Raw genomic sequence first — 15245 nt, 5'->3', positions numbered from 1 at the left:
GCCTTCCTACTCTCATTGAGGCCAGGGGTTGGTGCTGACGGCAAGCCTCCTCCCCTTTAGTCTCGGTGTTGCACCTTGTAGAACGGAGCAGGAGGAGAATGGGGACAAACTAAGACTAGTTGGCTGTGGCGCCACCTGCTGTTTGTCTCCCTGCCTTCCACCCTACCAGCTCTAACAGACACCACCCATCACTGCTTCTGTTCTTCAGTGTCTGGGCATGCGGAAGATCACAGGCTCGATCCCTGTCATCTCCAGGTAAGGCTGGGAAATAATTCTCTGTTTGAAACCCTTGAGAGCCACTGTCAGTAGATGCTGACTACATACAGGGCAGGATGGGCAAGCGGTCTCACCCGAATAAGGCAGCCCCATACGGTCCTCACTCAGTTATGTGTAAATTTGACTTATTATCTTGACATTGTTGTGTTTTAATTTTGAAATTAAAACCACGTGGAGGGGGCTGTGTCAGGGTCTTAAGCCCAGTTTGGTCCAGCAAGTAGAGACATCTGGCATTACATTAGCCTGCCTCCCCAGAGCACGTGGTCTTACATAAGCTGGTTATTGGGACTGGCACCATCCACATGTGAAGATAGTTGGATGTGTTGGAAACTAACTTTCCTTGGGGCTGTAGTTGGGAAGAGGGCTAACTGATACCAGTCCTCTTTGCAAGGTTGTTATAAAGGTAATGCCTTTAATTTTAAAGATTTAGGTCCTACTTTTTCTGTTTTAATCACAAATGCTTTAAAGTGGTTAAGTTTGATATAATAATAATAATAATAACAATAATTTATTATTTATACCCCACCCATCTGGCTGGGTTTCCCCAGCCACTCTGGGTGGCTCCCAGCAGAATATTATAAGCATAATAAAATGTCAGACATTAAAAATTAGAGAATGCACCACTCTGGTGAGACAGTCCACAGGCAGGCAGGGTCTCAGGCTGCATACCAAATGGAGCTGGTAGACAGCTGCCCTGGACACAGAATTGACCTGCGCCTCCATGGACAGCTGTGAGTCCAAAATGACTCCCAGGCTGCGCACCTGGTCCTTCAGGGGCACAGTTACCCCATTCAGGACCAGGGAGTCCTCCACACCCTCCCGCCCCTTGTCGCCCCAAAACAGTACTTCTGTCTTGTCTGGATTCAACCTCAATCAGCTGCCATCCATCCACCTCCAGACACTCACATAGGACTTTCACTGCCTTCACTGGTTCTGAGAGCTAGAGTGCAAAAGTCTGGAGTTTTTGTAGAGTTTTGTGCCTCTCAAAGACCTCCTCCTTGCTGATTTTTAAAAATATCTTTTTAACAGTGACTTAAATGGGGCTCAAGATATAAACTCTATTAATTTAGTGATAGCCTCATCTGCTGCCTTTGATTGCTGTTTTTGTCTTTCTCATTAGCGTGTTTGTGCTGAAGGCTTTGGGATATAAATAAATGAATTTTTAAAAATCAGGACTGCAGCAAACACTTAAGTGTTCACTAACAGAGAAGAGGGTTTTCTGTGTCTGGACAGATATTGGTGAGCTGAAGGCCCCCTGGTTGAGCTCAGAGCTGCCGGCAAAGAGATCTCCACCATTGGCCCCTGTCTTCAAGCCAGGAGAAGCCATGTTGCAAGGTGAGTTTCTCCTTCTCTCTTAGCTCCTCCAATGCTCTAAAAAGGGGGGTCACGGGCCTTTCTCTTGGCTGTTTTCCCACACACTGCTGTTGCCTTTGACTTTTGGCAAGCGATAGTTTGACCCAGAGTGAACATTTTGCTTTCGCATAAACTAAACAACAGCGTAGACACGTTTAGCCTCCTTGCCTTTCCTGTCAATTACCTCAAAGGAGGCAGCTCCCACGCAAATGGATGCGGAAGGCAAGGCGTGATACGAAAAGAATGAATTCAAAAATATTTAATTGCTCGAGGCAAGGTCGCAGCAAGAATTATGGCTTACCTTCCCTCAGAACTTGAGGAAACCAACAATGCATGCTTTTTGAGGTGGCGATTCCTATCTTGGTGTGTTCTGCCTCTGTTCAGTCAGTTCCCACATTAAACAAAGGAGAAGGAGTGCAGAGTACGTGCTTTTCCCAGTCTCCAGCAGCCGCAGTTAGCGCCACGGTGGCGAACTTGCAGCCCCTCTGGATGTTGTTGGATTCCCAGCTCTCACCCGACCCAACCAGCATGGCCAATGCTCAGGGATGATGGCTGTTGTAGTTCAACAACATCTGGAGGACCACAGGTTATCCACACACAGACACAGATGTTTGAAAGGATTTTGTATTTTTTGTGTGACTGGCTGGTTGACTTTTAAAGCTCATTTTCTGGTCCTAATGTTATGAAGGAAAACCTGTAAGAAACAACCTCTACACTGCTTGATCCAGATTTTGTGCTCAGGGAATGGTGGCAGTAATATGCTAAAATAGGTCTGGCTTCAGGCATGAGGGTGTACAGGGCAAAATTCCCTCTAGTGAACCCTTTGCTACTTTAGTGGGTTTCGTCCAACTGACCGAGGAGGCCGTGCCCAAACGACTAGGCCCAGGAACCACAGTTTTAACTTTCCACAACATTCCTCATGGAGCCTGGCTCCAAAGCTTTGTGGGAAATTAAGGCAACAGCTACTGGACCCATACACTGCCCCCTCCAAAGAAGATCGTCACTGGGCAGGGATCCACATCAGCATCGGGCTCACTTTCAGTACCTGGGGCCCTGTCAGCTGCCGCAGAGCGCTGTGTGCTGATGCCAGACCTGTGCTGAAATCAAAATCTGTGGCAGGGATTAAATCCACCATTCCACTTGCTGTATTCTGGGAACATCAGAGGCCAGTGAAACACTGTGCCTGCTTCCAGAAGTTGTCCTGGTTGGGGCCTTGCTGTGTCTCCCAAGAAAAGGGCAGTTCCACCACTATGGACCAGCTTCTAAGAATACTTTCTGCATGCACTGGGTTCTCCTCCTCAGAGTGGACCCATTGAAACAGATGAGCATGACTAACATGGTAATGTTACAGTGGTACCTTGGGTTACATACGCTTCAGGTTACATACGCTTCAGGTTACAGACTCTTCTAACCCAGAAATAGTGCTTCAGGTTAAGAACTTTGCTTCAGGATAACAACAGAATTCGTGCTCTGGTGGTGCGGCAGCAGTAGGAGGCACCAGTAGCTAAAGTGGTGCTTCAGGTTAAGAACAGTTTCAGGTTAAGAACGGACCTCCGGAACGAATTAAGTATTTAACCCGAGGTACCACTGTAATTTCAGTGGGTCTACTCTGAGAATAACCTAGTTGGGTTACAGCCCAGTTGACTTTCCTTCTCTCTCCATGCCAAGGAGGTAGGCTTGGAAGGGGGTCGTTTGCAGCACAGATCTGCTTTTGAAGACTCGCTAGCTCAGGCATAGGCAAATTCTGTCCGTCCAGATGTTTGGGACTACAATTCCCATCATCCCTGACCACTGGTCCTGTTAGCGAGGGATGATGGGAATTGTAGTCCCAAAACATCGGGAGGGACGGAATTTGCCTTGGCCTCCACTAGCCTTTTCTTGGCTTGTCAAAAGGCTGGATTGTCATGAAATTAGGAGAGTGCAAGAAGAATGAATTGCTAATAGAAAAGGCCCTGTTAGCTGCATAGTTTGCAGACTATGTTCACCTTATGATGCTATGGAAAAGAACCTACATTGTGGTGGGCCTTAGCCCAGGGAACTGGTAGCTGGGTTGTTATCTCCACCAGCCCTCATGGACCAAGTGTGGCAAGTGAGCAGAGCCCAAATCATCTGACCGCACAGTGACATCAGATGATCTCTCCCTCTGCCTCCGAAGGTCTTGCTGTTCCATTTTCAAAGCATTGTTCTTTAAGTACAGTGGTGCCCCGCAAGATGAATGCCTCGCAAGACGGAAAACTCGCTAGACGAAAGGGTTTTCCGTTTTGGAGGTGCTTCGCAAAACGAATCTCCTATGGGCTTGCTTTGCAAGACGAAAATGTCTTGCAAGTTCCTGCGGGTTTTTTTTCCTCCCCCCCCCCCTTTTCTAAGCCACTAAGCTGCTTATCGGCTGATCCGATAAGACGCTAAAAGCCGCTAATAGCGCTAATCCGCTAATCCGTCAATGGGCTTGCTTCGCAAGATGAAAAAACCCCTAGACGAAGAGAATCACAGAACGGATTCTTTTCGTCTTGCGAGGCACCACTGTAATCTTGTTATATTTATAGTATTGAAATGTATTTCTTTGTATTTTGTATGTTGCTTTGTTATTACGATTTTTTTTTTTTAGTGTTTGTTTCTTTGTTGTAGGCTGCTGAGCATGATTTTTGTGTGTGGATAAGTAGTATAGAAATAAAAGGAATGAACGAATGACTGTCTTGCGGAGCACTTTGAATGGGACTTTGTGGACACTGCAGATCATCTGCTTAGCAGTTCCTGCAAAACTCCTTTCAGCTGAACCAGGTTTTTTACGTGCCCCACACTTGACACTTGATGTCAACTATGCTGTTGGATGTAGAGGAACTGGGCATAGCTCAGCTGACATGGACCAAACTGCTATTGCCCTTGACTTTTGGCAAGCGGTAGTTTGACCCAGTGTGAACATTTTGCTTTCACATAAAGGAAACAACAGTGTAGACACGTTTAGCCTCCTTGGCTTCCCTGTCAATTACCTCAAAGGAGGCAGCTCCCACACAAGTGGATGTGGAAGGCAAGGCATGATACGAAGAGAATGAATTCAAAAATATTTAATTGGCCAACCAGCATGGCCAATGCTCAGGCATGATGGCTGTTGTAGCTCAACAACATCTGGAAGACCACAGGTTATCCACACACAGACACAGATGTTTTAAAGGATTTTGTATTTTGTGTGACTGGCTGGTTGACTTTTAAAGCTCATTTAAAAATATATATAAATAAATAAAGCTCATTTTCTGGTCCTAATGTTATGAAGGAAAACATGTAAGAAACAACCTCTACACTGCTTGATCCAGACTTTTGCACTCAAGGAATGGTGGCAGTAATATGCTAAAATAGGTCTAGCTGTGAACCTTTGTTACTTTAGTGGTTTTTGTCCAGCTGACCGAGGAGGCATAGTATTGAAATGTATTTTTTTGTATTTTGTATGTTGCTTTGTTGTTACGAAATTGTTTTTTGTAGTGTTTGTTTCTTTGTTGTAGGCTGCTGAGCATGATTTTTGTGTGTGGAAAAGTGGTATAGAGATAAAATTAATGAACGAATGACTGTCTTGCGGAGCACTTTGAATGGGACTTTGCAGGCACTGCCAGTCAGTCATCTGCTTAGCGGTTCCTGCAAAACTCCTTTCAGCTGGACCAGGTTTTTTATTTGCCCCACACTTAATGTCAAATATGCTGTTGGGTGTAGGGGAACTGGGCGTGGCTCAGCTGACATGGACCAGTCCAGGCTGAGGCGGCAAAGACTCCTCACCTTTGCTATGAAACAACTTCCTCCCAGGAGCTCATGCGCCACAAACTTTTTGGTGCTTCCAGCCTCTGTTGGATACATCTATTCACTAGTACATTCCCAGACTATTAATGCCCTGATTTTTAGCACCCTGATTTCTGTGATTGTTAATAATTTACTAACGTTTTATGGGTGTGTGATTTATACATTTTTTTATGACTTAGTGTTTTGTTATTGCACTGGTAGCAAATGGCTTTGGGTCCTCTCTGGAGTGAAAGGCTGGGTTTTTTACCGTATTTTTTGCTCTATAAGACTCACTTTTTGCCTCCTAAAAAGTAAGGGGAAATGTGTGTGCGTCTTATGGAGCGAATGCAGGCTGCGCGGCTATCCCAAAAGCCAGAACAGCAAGAGGGATTGCTGCTTTCACTGCGCAGCGATCCCTCTTGCTGTTCTGAGATTCAGAATATTTTTTTTCTTGTTTTCCTCCTCCAAAAACTAGGTGCGTCTTGTGGTCTGGTGCGTCTTATAGAGCGAAAAATACGGTAATTTATTTTTCTGTCTCCTCATGTACTCCTTTCCTCAGGGGAAATGGGGAAGATGTGAACGTAGCAGCAGATAAAAATAAAGGCCTTTGTAGGTCTTGTTGTACAGGGCATTGTTCCTGCTTAGCCTCCACCTCTGCCTGTTTTGCTCTCCAGGGCTGCAGGAAGCCGTGTGGCTTGGTCGAAACCAGGTGCTGCACCACGGTCCCGTGACGTGGTACATCGATGGGGCCCACACCACCAGCAGTATACAGGCCTGCGTCCGCTGGTTTCGCAAAGCTGCCCTGAATGAGGAGAAGCCTGCAGAGTAAGCGAGGGTTAGGCTGGGGTCTCTTTCCATTCTGAGCCTCTACTGCTTAGAATAGCCTTATCCTGAATAAATTTGTCTGATCCTCTTTTAAACAAGTTGGTGGCTGTCCCTATACCTTGTGAGATCTTCTGGCCTTCTGAGTGTCTGTCTTCCACTGAGGTGGGGTGGTGGTGAATAGATAATGAGACCTGACTCTTTCCTTGCATTTGCAGCGGTTCTGAAGTCCGGGTGCTCCTCTTCAACGTGACAGGCGATCGTGATACTGCCGCTCTGCTTAAGCTGCTGCTGGTGAGTTTTCTTGTTTGCTTCCCTCCCCCTTAAAAAATAGGAGGGGGGGAAGTACCTCACTCTGCTTTAACATGGCTTTCAGGACAACCATCAAACCATTACAAAGATAATAATAGTAATATTAAATGATTTGGAATAGAATTTAGAAGCAAAGGTCAGCAGCCATTAAAGCAGCAGGGGAAAATGAAATTCATCAGCTTATGTGCAGAATAAATGTAAGAGCTCTGCTGACGCTGTGAATGGTCTGGGAAATAATATATGCTTCCCTGGTGGCAAAAGGACATAAAGTGTGCCCTCAGCCACGACTCCTTGAGGAAAACATTCCACAAATGGGGTTTCCTCAACCCGACCTACCCCTTTAGAGGCTCTGCTTTCTGGCCTATCAGTTAGATTTGAAAATGCCAATGCAGCCTTTGCCAAGCTGGTGCCCTTGAGATGTTTTGGGACTGATAGGAGTTGTAAATCAAGACAGTGAAGGCTGCACCAGAGACGGGGCCTTATAAGAGGTGTCCCCCTCATGTGTGGAACTTCCTCCTGAGGGTCATAGGGCTGGCCTCCATCATAAAAGAGTGACTAATAAATTTAATAAATAAGAAAACTTTATTCCTGACATGCTGTGTTTCCACATGTAAAGGTTTGTTCAGGGTGGGGAACCTGTAGCCCTCCAGATGTTGTTGGAATGCAGCTTCACCATCTCTGACCATTGGCCATGGTAGCAGGAGCTGCTGGGGGCTGGCATTCAGCAACACCTGGAGGGCCGCAGTTTCCCCATCCCTGCTTTGTATATACTGGGGTTCACTGAGACATAAGACATGCTGTGGTACAGTCCAAGCCAGACTCAACTTTTCCTTTCTCCCTCACAGGTGTGAATCAGTGCAGTGGCTGCTTTTATAATCTTTATTCCTCTTACATTTTCAGCCTTGCCAGTTTGACTATGCCGTTTTCTGCCCCAATTTCACCGAAGTGTCCACCGTGGGAAATGCAGGTCGGTCACAGGGCAGGGTTGGTAAATCGCTAATGAAATATGGCCACATGGAGTTGGGCTAGATCAGTTGTGGGGACCTTTGGTCCCTGCATTGCAGGGGGTTGGACTAGATGACCCTTGGCTCCCTTCCAACTCTATGATTCTAGATGTTGAGGTGCAGCTCCTATCACCCCTGGCCAGGAGCTGATGGGAGTTGTACTCCAGCGACATCTGGAGGGCCAAAGGTAGACCTTCTTTGCTCTGAATTCTGGCTATAATTATAATCTCTCTCCCACTCCTATTTAAATAACTGCAAATGCCCCTCCTTGGTTTTCATTAACTTAAGAGTGCAGGGTTTTAATGCTGTATTGATTTGGGAATCATACAATACGACTTTTGCTTTAATTTACTTATTTTTTAGTTGTTGCTTTGTTAACAGTGTTTTATAGATTGTAATTGTTTTGCCAATGGCTTGTTTATTATGGCATATGATTTACACTGTATTTGTGATGTTCTATTACATTCTAGCATGTTGTTATTATTTATTGTTTGTAAGCCACTTCGGGATTATAGAAATATAATCAGTCTGTCTAGGAAATCTAGGATGGGAAAAGTGACCTGTCTGAGAGAGAAATGGGTTACCTTGTTTTCTGCAGGGGTGTTGCTAAGCAGTGGGTCCTATCCTTACTGATCCGCAGGGCAGTGGTGGTGGACCTTCGGCCTGTAGGCCAAATACTGCCCCTCAGCCCTCTGCATTTCGCCAGCCAGGCCACACCCACCTGCCTTAGACAGGCAGTGACATCCAGGTGTGGGGCAGGTAAAAGATGGGGCTGCGCTGAAAGGTTTCAGGTGCCACAGAGCAACTTGTGGAGTGCTGTACCTTTGGCCGTGCAGAGTGTGCTGTAGTGGCTAGAAATGCCAAAGGCTTTTGAGACCAGGGTTCGAAACCCTACTCAGCCACGAAGCTCTTTAGGCCAGTTGCTATCTTTGAGCCTAACTTGCTGGCTGCTGAGAAGATAAAATTTAGGTGGGGGACCATCTGTGCTGCCCTAAACACACACACACACACACACACACACACACACACACACACACACGCCTTTAGAGCTGGCCATTTCTCTGTCTAGCCCATACTCTGTTTGGCAGCAGCTCTCCAGGGTCTTGGACAGAGACACCAGCTACTTGAACCTTCCATGCCAGGGTTGGCTGAACTTGAGACCTTGTGGCATGCAGTGCACATGCAGTGCCACTGAGCTATGGCCCTTCCCCATAAATAAGAGCTCACCTCAGTTTCTGTTGGGGGGTGGGATCTCCAGGGCCAATGAAGCCCACCATGCCTCCTTGTTTGGCCTTTCCAAGGCTATTTCACCCAAGCCGTGCCCACCTGTCAAAGACCCTCACATCATATGGCGTCCAGTTCAGGAACAGGTGGAGGTGTAGCTTCCTACCGGAAGCAGGCGCAGCTGACCACTGGTGCTTGAAGAGCCCTGTGCAGGTGAAAGGTCACCGGGTCCTATTGCTAAGTCAGGCGATTGACAGGCAAGTGGTTTCGCCCACCAGTCAGTGCTGGCCCAGGTAGGGAAGGTGACGTGATAATTTATTTAGTTATTTATTGCACCCCACCTTTTTCTCCAAGCAGCCCCAAGTGGCCTGCAGGGTTACCCCCTTTCAATCTGAACAACAGCCCTGTGAGGTAAGTGAGGCCGAGGTGCAGTGACTGCCCCACAAGGTCGCACACAGTGAGCTTCACGGCCTAGTAGGGATGTGAACTCTATAGTCTCTCCCAGGTCCCAATCCAGTACTCTAATCACTATACAGTGGTACCTCGGGTTAAGAACTTACCGTATTTTTCGCTCTATAGGACACACTTTTTCCCCTTCAAAAATGAAGGGGAAATGTGTGTGCGTCCTATGGAGCGAAGACGCCATAGCCCCACGACCCTCTCCCGGCTGGAGAGGTGACGCGCGGCTATGGCAGGAGCCTCTCCGCTGCCCCTTTCCGCTGCTCCCTGACCTGCTCTTTGGGGCTGGTGGTGGGCTTCCCCCCGCCAGCCCCAAAGAGCAGGTCGAAAGGAACCTGAAGCCTGGAGAGGGAGAGGGGTCAGTGCACACCGACCCCTCTCGCTCTCCAGGCTTCCAAGGTAGCCGCCTGAACGCACCTTAAATGGCACCTTCTTTTAGAGCGGGAAAACAAGAGGGGGAAAGTTCTCCCCCTCTCTGTGCAGCGCCTCCTGCCGCTTCACTGAAGGGGCACTGGGCAGAGAGGGGGAGAATTTTTTTTTCTTGTTCTCCCCCCTCTAAAACAAAGTGCGTCCTATTGTCCGGTGCGTCCTATGATGCGAAAAATACGATAATTCGTTCCAGAGGTCTGTTCTTAACCTGAAACTGTTCTTAACCTGAAGCACCACTTTAGCTAATGGGGCCTCCTGCTGCCACCGCGCCGCCAGAGCACGATTTCTGTTCTCATCCTGAAGCAAAGTTCTTAACCCGAGGTACTATTTCTGGGTTAGCGGAATCTGTAACTTGAAGCGTATGTAACCTGAAGCATCTGTAAACCAAGGTACTACTGTACTACTTTGGCCAACCACCCAAGGGAGGCTGCCCTGAAGCCGCGATAGTGTGGGGCTGGGCGGGTGAGTGGCCCAGGCATCCCTGTGACTCCACCTCCTCTTCTTTCTATTCTTTTCAAAATGGTTGTTGTGTTTGGCCTTCCAGATCAGCAGAACTTCAATGTCACCCTGGAGAATGTCCTGACCCGTTGCCTGCAGAACCAGAGCCACTGGAACCGCCTGATGGAGGCGAAAGAGGGCACGGACCCCTGGCTGTCTGCCTCGCCAGAAGTGGAAGGGGTGGCTGGGTGGCTGAAGCAGGCCCCCCTGCACGGCCCCCAGCTCTTCTTCCCACCCTCAGCACGCCCACTCAACGCCAACTCCTTGGTCTTCCCTTGCATTTCCAAGGCCTTGCAGTGGATCACGCAAGGCAGGGACCCTCATTTCCAGCCTCCAGCATCCCGGGGGCTCCACCCTCACCCGGCAGCCAGCAGCGGGGCTGTCTTGCTCAAGGAAGCGGCCACCATCCAGGTCCTGGTGACGGGGAGCTTGCACCTGGTGGGCGGTGTCTTAAAGCTGCTCAACCCATCTCTTTCGGAGTAGAGGGTGCTCTTGAGGGCTGGGTTTGCTGCCTACTTGAAATGCCATTGGGAAGCTGGATCATGCCTTCACACTGATTTCACTGCAGCATGCAGATGGCGGGCTGCCTCCTGAGTCCATGGAACATCTAATTCCTCCTTAAAATTTTTTTCCCTGAGGAACATGGCTTGACACCTGAACAATATGGAATCCTCCTGGTCAGACATGCTATGCAAAGAAGATGCCGCCTCCAGCAACATTCTAGATGCCAGAATTCTCACCCCACCCCAGCACTGAAGTTCTACAGGTGGGGGAAATGGCCACCAGCCCACCACCCAGAGAAGGAGATTCCTCTTCTTTCTCCCCAATTTGGAAATCTTCCTCTCATCCCTCACCCCCTGCTTGCTTCATTTTGTGTGGCTGCTGCAGACAAAGCCCCCATCCACTACAAAGCAGAGCTCACCCGCCTGCCCCCCAGCCACCATCCTGGGCGAAGCACAGTGTAAGTTCTCACTGGTTTGCTGGCTCTTTGTTGTCATCTCTGCTGGTCTGACCAAGTCAAATGCATGGCTGGTAGCCTTTAACTGATGACTCTTGCAATGTGCCTTTAGAAAAGAATCTTACTGCTAGCCTCTTTCCTTCACCACCTCATCATCTCTCCTTCTGGAGTGCTGGGTATCAACTCAGCATTTTGGTATGGTTTTAAAACACTGTGTTGGTTTTTTCGGTTCTAAACAATTCCTCTTGAGCGAGGAACTCCTGACCTTGCTGTTGGCTTCTGAGAAAGCCGTTCAGTGTCCCCTGGAGAGCAGGCTGTGAGGCCAAAGTGATTGACTTGTGCAGAGTTAGGTGCATCTGCACATCACACCCCCAAATCCTGGTCCATACGGGAGGCTACCCTGACCCATGCAGTTGATGTTGGCAGTTAAGAGGCTGGGGATCATGAGATGGCCAGAGATGGCTTCGCAGAGGGTGTGCTGGAGATACAAGTGCCTGTCTCTTTGGAGTGGAGTGGGAAGAGAGCAACCACTGTGCTCCTGTGTGTGTGCTGTCCAGTCACAAAGTGCAGAGCAATGACTGCCTGATGACTTGACGGAGCAACCTTTTTCTTCATCATCTTTTTAAAATAACACCTCTTGGAGAGCAGGGCTAAGTGTTTGAAATGAGAGGTTTCATGCTGTGAATGCTGCAAGCCATCTACTGTTGCTTGGTTTCAGAGGCACAGCTGCAGTCTTTGTGCTTTCGCTGGTTGCACTGGAAAGGGAGCAGAGTGGGGGCCTTTTGGCTCTCCTTTTGCTGGTTGGATTCCCAGCCTTCATCCGCTCCACCCTGCATGCCCAGTGGCTCAGGGATGCCGGCATTTGTAGTCTAGCAACAACTGGAGGACCACTTTCCACCTGCCATCAAATTGCACACAGCGAACAAAAAAGGAAAGGCCCAGAATTTTTTCTGGGGGGGTGGGGCACTGGACTCCATTGTGTGCAAAGCAGTTTCAGGGAGGGGGTCACTGCTTCATGCAGACTTTGACTTCAAAAATAATAATATTTGATTCATATTTGAAAATCTTTGGGTTGTACCACCCTTGAATATTCAGAGAGAAGTTTTCCACCTTCTCCCTGATGTCTTAGCTTTCCTTGCATGGGAATGCTTTCGATGGAGGCCTTTCAGTCAAGCCCCTCCTGCATTCCTGAGTCTTATGATCTGGCTGCGGGTCCTGTCCCTTGCTGGATGGATGGATATGCACATCTGTTTGGAATCTGCTTGATTTTGACATCTGCCTGCAGGGTGAGAATAAATATGCCACTGGGAAACTCTTGGGGTGGTAGCAGAAGCAGAAGGGGGGAAACACAAAACACAAGACTTCTCAGGGTGCCAGTGGGGGCTGTTTCAAAATGGTTACTCTCTGCTTGCGATACGAAACAAACGAGTTATATTCAACATTAGTCCTACTTAAAGTAGACTTGTTGAAATTAATGGGCATAACTATCTGAGAAATTAGTAAACCCCACCCCCCGGGAACTAGCAATAATCCTCCAGATTTTTGCTAGCGGATCCTTCTGGAGAACATCCCCACCTTTTGATGTTAACATTCATGCCTTGTCTCTGTGTCCCCACCCCTGCTCTCATGGAGCCAAATATGCAGCAGAAAGCATCACCTGCTAGAGTTGCAGGAGCTGGGTACGAGATTTATTTATCCTGATTTTGTCCATGGTACTGCACTTCAGAGTTCTTAGAGCATTTCCCCCTGGTGGTTCTTGTTGTCCGGGATCCACTCAGCCAATACAATGGGTCCAGTGCTATGAGCAGCAGGTTTGGGGCATCTGTCCTGAGCAGCGTGATCTGCTCACTGCCCACATCCTTTGTTACTTTACGACCAAGCAAGTCTCTTCCCTCCCTTTAGCTGTGTGCGTTCTAGAAAGACTCAAAACTAGTTCTAACCGAAATTCAACCTGGTTCTGAATTCCTGTTGAAGGTGGTGGTCCAGTAATCTCTCAACCTTCATAGAGCACATTACAAATAGTGATCACCTGCTTTTTTAGTTATTGTACTGCTTTCCGATACAAACACAGAGAGCTTTCCACCCCTCTTCCCCAACCCCACCTAAAGGGGGAGGAAACTTAAATGGATAGTTCTTAAGAAACACTTTTAAAACTGGATTTTAAATCTTGTAACTGTTTTTCAAGTTTCTTGACTTGTTTGTTCCTTTATAAAAACAAAAACAAAAAACCTGACTTTGTGCGTGTGTCTTGGAATAATAAAAAATGTTGTTTCTGCCAGACATATGTCGAGTCAGGAACCAGGTGCTTTGAATAAAGAACTGACATACTAGAACTCTGCAGTTTGTGTCTGTTTCTCTGCCCTTGGAGCACCGTGAGATCTGACAGGACAACGGAACTAAAGAGAGTTTCTCCACTCATCAGGTCACCAAAACCCCAGTCCAGAGCGTGCCCTGTACCATGAGCAGGGCCAGAAATTACTTGGGAAAGACCCATGATTGTCATGGCAGACATGAAGTCCCGAGCCACTCGTGACAGGGGAGCCTCATATTGAATGTTAAAGCCCACCCCCCAGTATAACAAGCCAGAGGGGCTCCAGCACTAACTCCCAGGCCACCCTGGCTAGCTCAGAAAAGGAAACTGTTGAGCAGTGGGGTGGGTGCTACACTCAACAGGATCCCTATTCTGTCCTGGCCACCCGTCTTCAGATACACTCAGAAGGCTGTGGCAGAGGACACCTGGTCAGGGGGATGCAATCACGATAGACGTTTGCAACTCCACCTCTTTCCCCCCTCCAGATCTTGGCTTCTGCTGTACAAAGAACCCTGGTGGGCAAGGCTAAGAGAGACATTAATGCCCCTGCTCTGCTTCATGCAGCCAGGTCTCTGTAATACAAGCCATGTCAGCATGTTCCTCCAGGACCAAGTCCTGGGTAGCTGTTGTTCTGCCATTCGCTGACTTGGCCGTGAACAGCCCAAGGAGATTCTTGCCAAGACTATACAGGCTATTTGGATATGGGGACAGGCAGCCAGCACCCAGTTGTGGTGCCCCCTTAGATGATCATTCTCTCCCCCACCCCCATATATATCTCTGCCTTCTACAACTCTGGTGGCTCTGAAGGTTGTGTACATGTTAGGTAGGTTAAGGTGAGCATGTTTGTTTGGCCCCAAGCCATTCACCTGGATTTCCCAAGTTCAAGTCCATACAGCCTTCCTAGGGCTGTGCACTAGGTCTGGCCAAAGCCTGAATCCTGAACTGAATTGCACTGATTCCAGGGGAGGAGGTGGGATCCTGCCTTCACCTGAGCCCGGTGTAGAGAGCCCCATGTTGGCCTATGCAGAGCAATCCAGGGCTATTGGGAGACAAGGTGTTGGGCGAGAAGAGCAATGGGCTGTTTGTTAGGGCTTTTGAACAGCCCTGCACTGAACTTTGGTTTCACGTGACTGTTCCCTAAAAGGACACATACACAGTCAAACTGAGCAGGATTGAACCCTCCTGTCACCAGCTGGTGAGCAGAATATTCAATCTCTAGCTACAGATGTCGGCTTCAGTAGTATGTTCTCCCTAGGATGCCCTGGGAAAGCAGCACTTAGCCAGCCTGAACCTTTCTGCTCCCTGCTGTGCAGTTGGGGAAGGAGATGCAAGGAGACGCCATTGCAAAGAGGTTTTGTGTTTAGAGTTTCACCCACTTTGCATGAGAAAAAAAATAACACATGAACTTATAAGCAACCCACAAGATATGCAGCCATTATTAACTGTGCTGCTTCAGTTTATTAAAACTAGGCTGTGTTTCCTTCCACCACTTCCTGGACTGGAACAGCCAGCGGTTTTAAATGCACTTCGACTTGCAAAGCTTTGAATGGTCACTAGGTGTTGCTGTGATTCTTCTAGTGTGTATGAAAGCATGAGCATACACTTCAAACACCTGAAGCGCTGTCTGTGCAAAGACATGTTCTCAATGACCACATCTGGATAATAACATCACCCCATTGGCTTCCAGAAAGGGGGCCCCTCTTACATCTAGAAGGTCCCAGGTTCAGTCTGGAATTCCTGGTTGCAGGTGATTCTCTGCCTGAGACCCTGGAGATTGACTGCCAGTCAGAGGTAAAGATGTCCGAGAATAATTGAATCATAGAATTGGAGAGTTGGA

At 48.1% G+C, this 15245-nt stretch overlaps 1 protein-coding gene across 3 annotated transcripts in view; it reads left to right on the top strand.

The window, feature by feature from the left end:
* The window catches only part of FPGS (folylpolyglutamate synthase), a 45317-nt gene extending 31887 nt beyond the window's left edge, over positions 1–13430 (top strand). For all 3 annotated transcript variants that reach the window (XM_083485866.1, XM_083485864.1, XM_083485865.1), the window contains exons 11-15: positions 1510–1611; positions 6066–6216; positions 6432–6507; positions 7426–7492; positions 10186–13430. In XM_083485866.1, coding sequence (XP_083341992.1) covers positions 1510–1611; positions 6066–6216; positions 6432–6507; positions 7426–7492; positions 10186–10622 — 833 coding nt within the window. In that variant the 3' untranslated portion in view covers positions 10623–13430. The remainder of the gene's footprint in view (positions 1–1509; positions 1612–6065; positions 6217–6431; positions 6508–7425; positions 7493–10185) is intronic.
* The last annotated feature ends 1815 nt before the right edge of the window (positions 13431–15245 follow it).

Source organism: Podarcis liolepis (assembly GCF_965112155.1).
Source record: "Podarcis liolepis genome assembly, chromosome: Z".
NCBI classification, from domain to species: Eukaryota; Metazoa; Chordata; class Lepidosauria; order Squamata; family Lacertidae; genus Podarcis; species Podarcis liolepis.
This window is presented reverse-complemented; position numbering and strand designations above follow the sequence as displayed.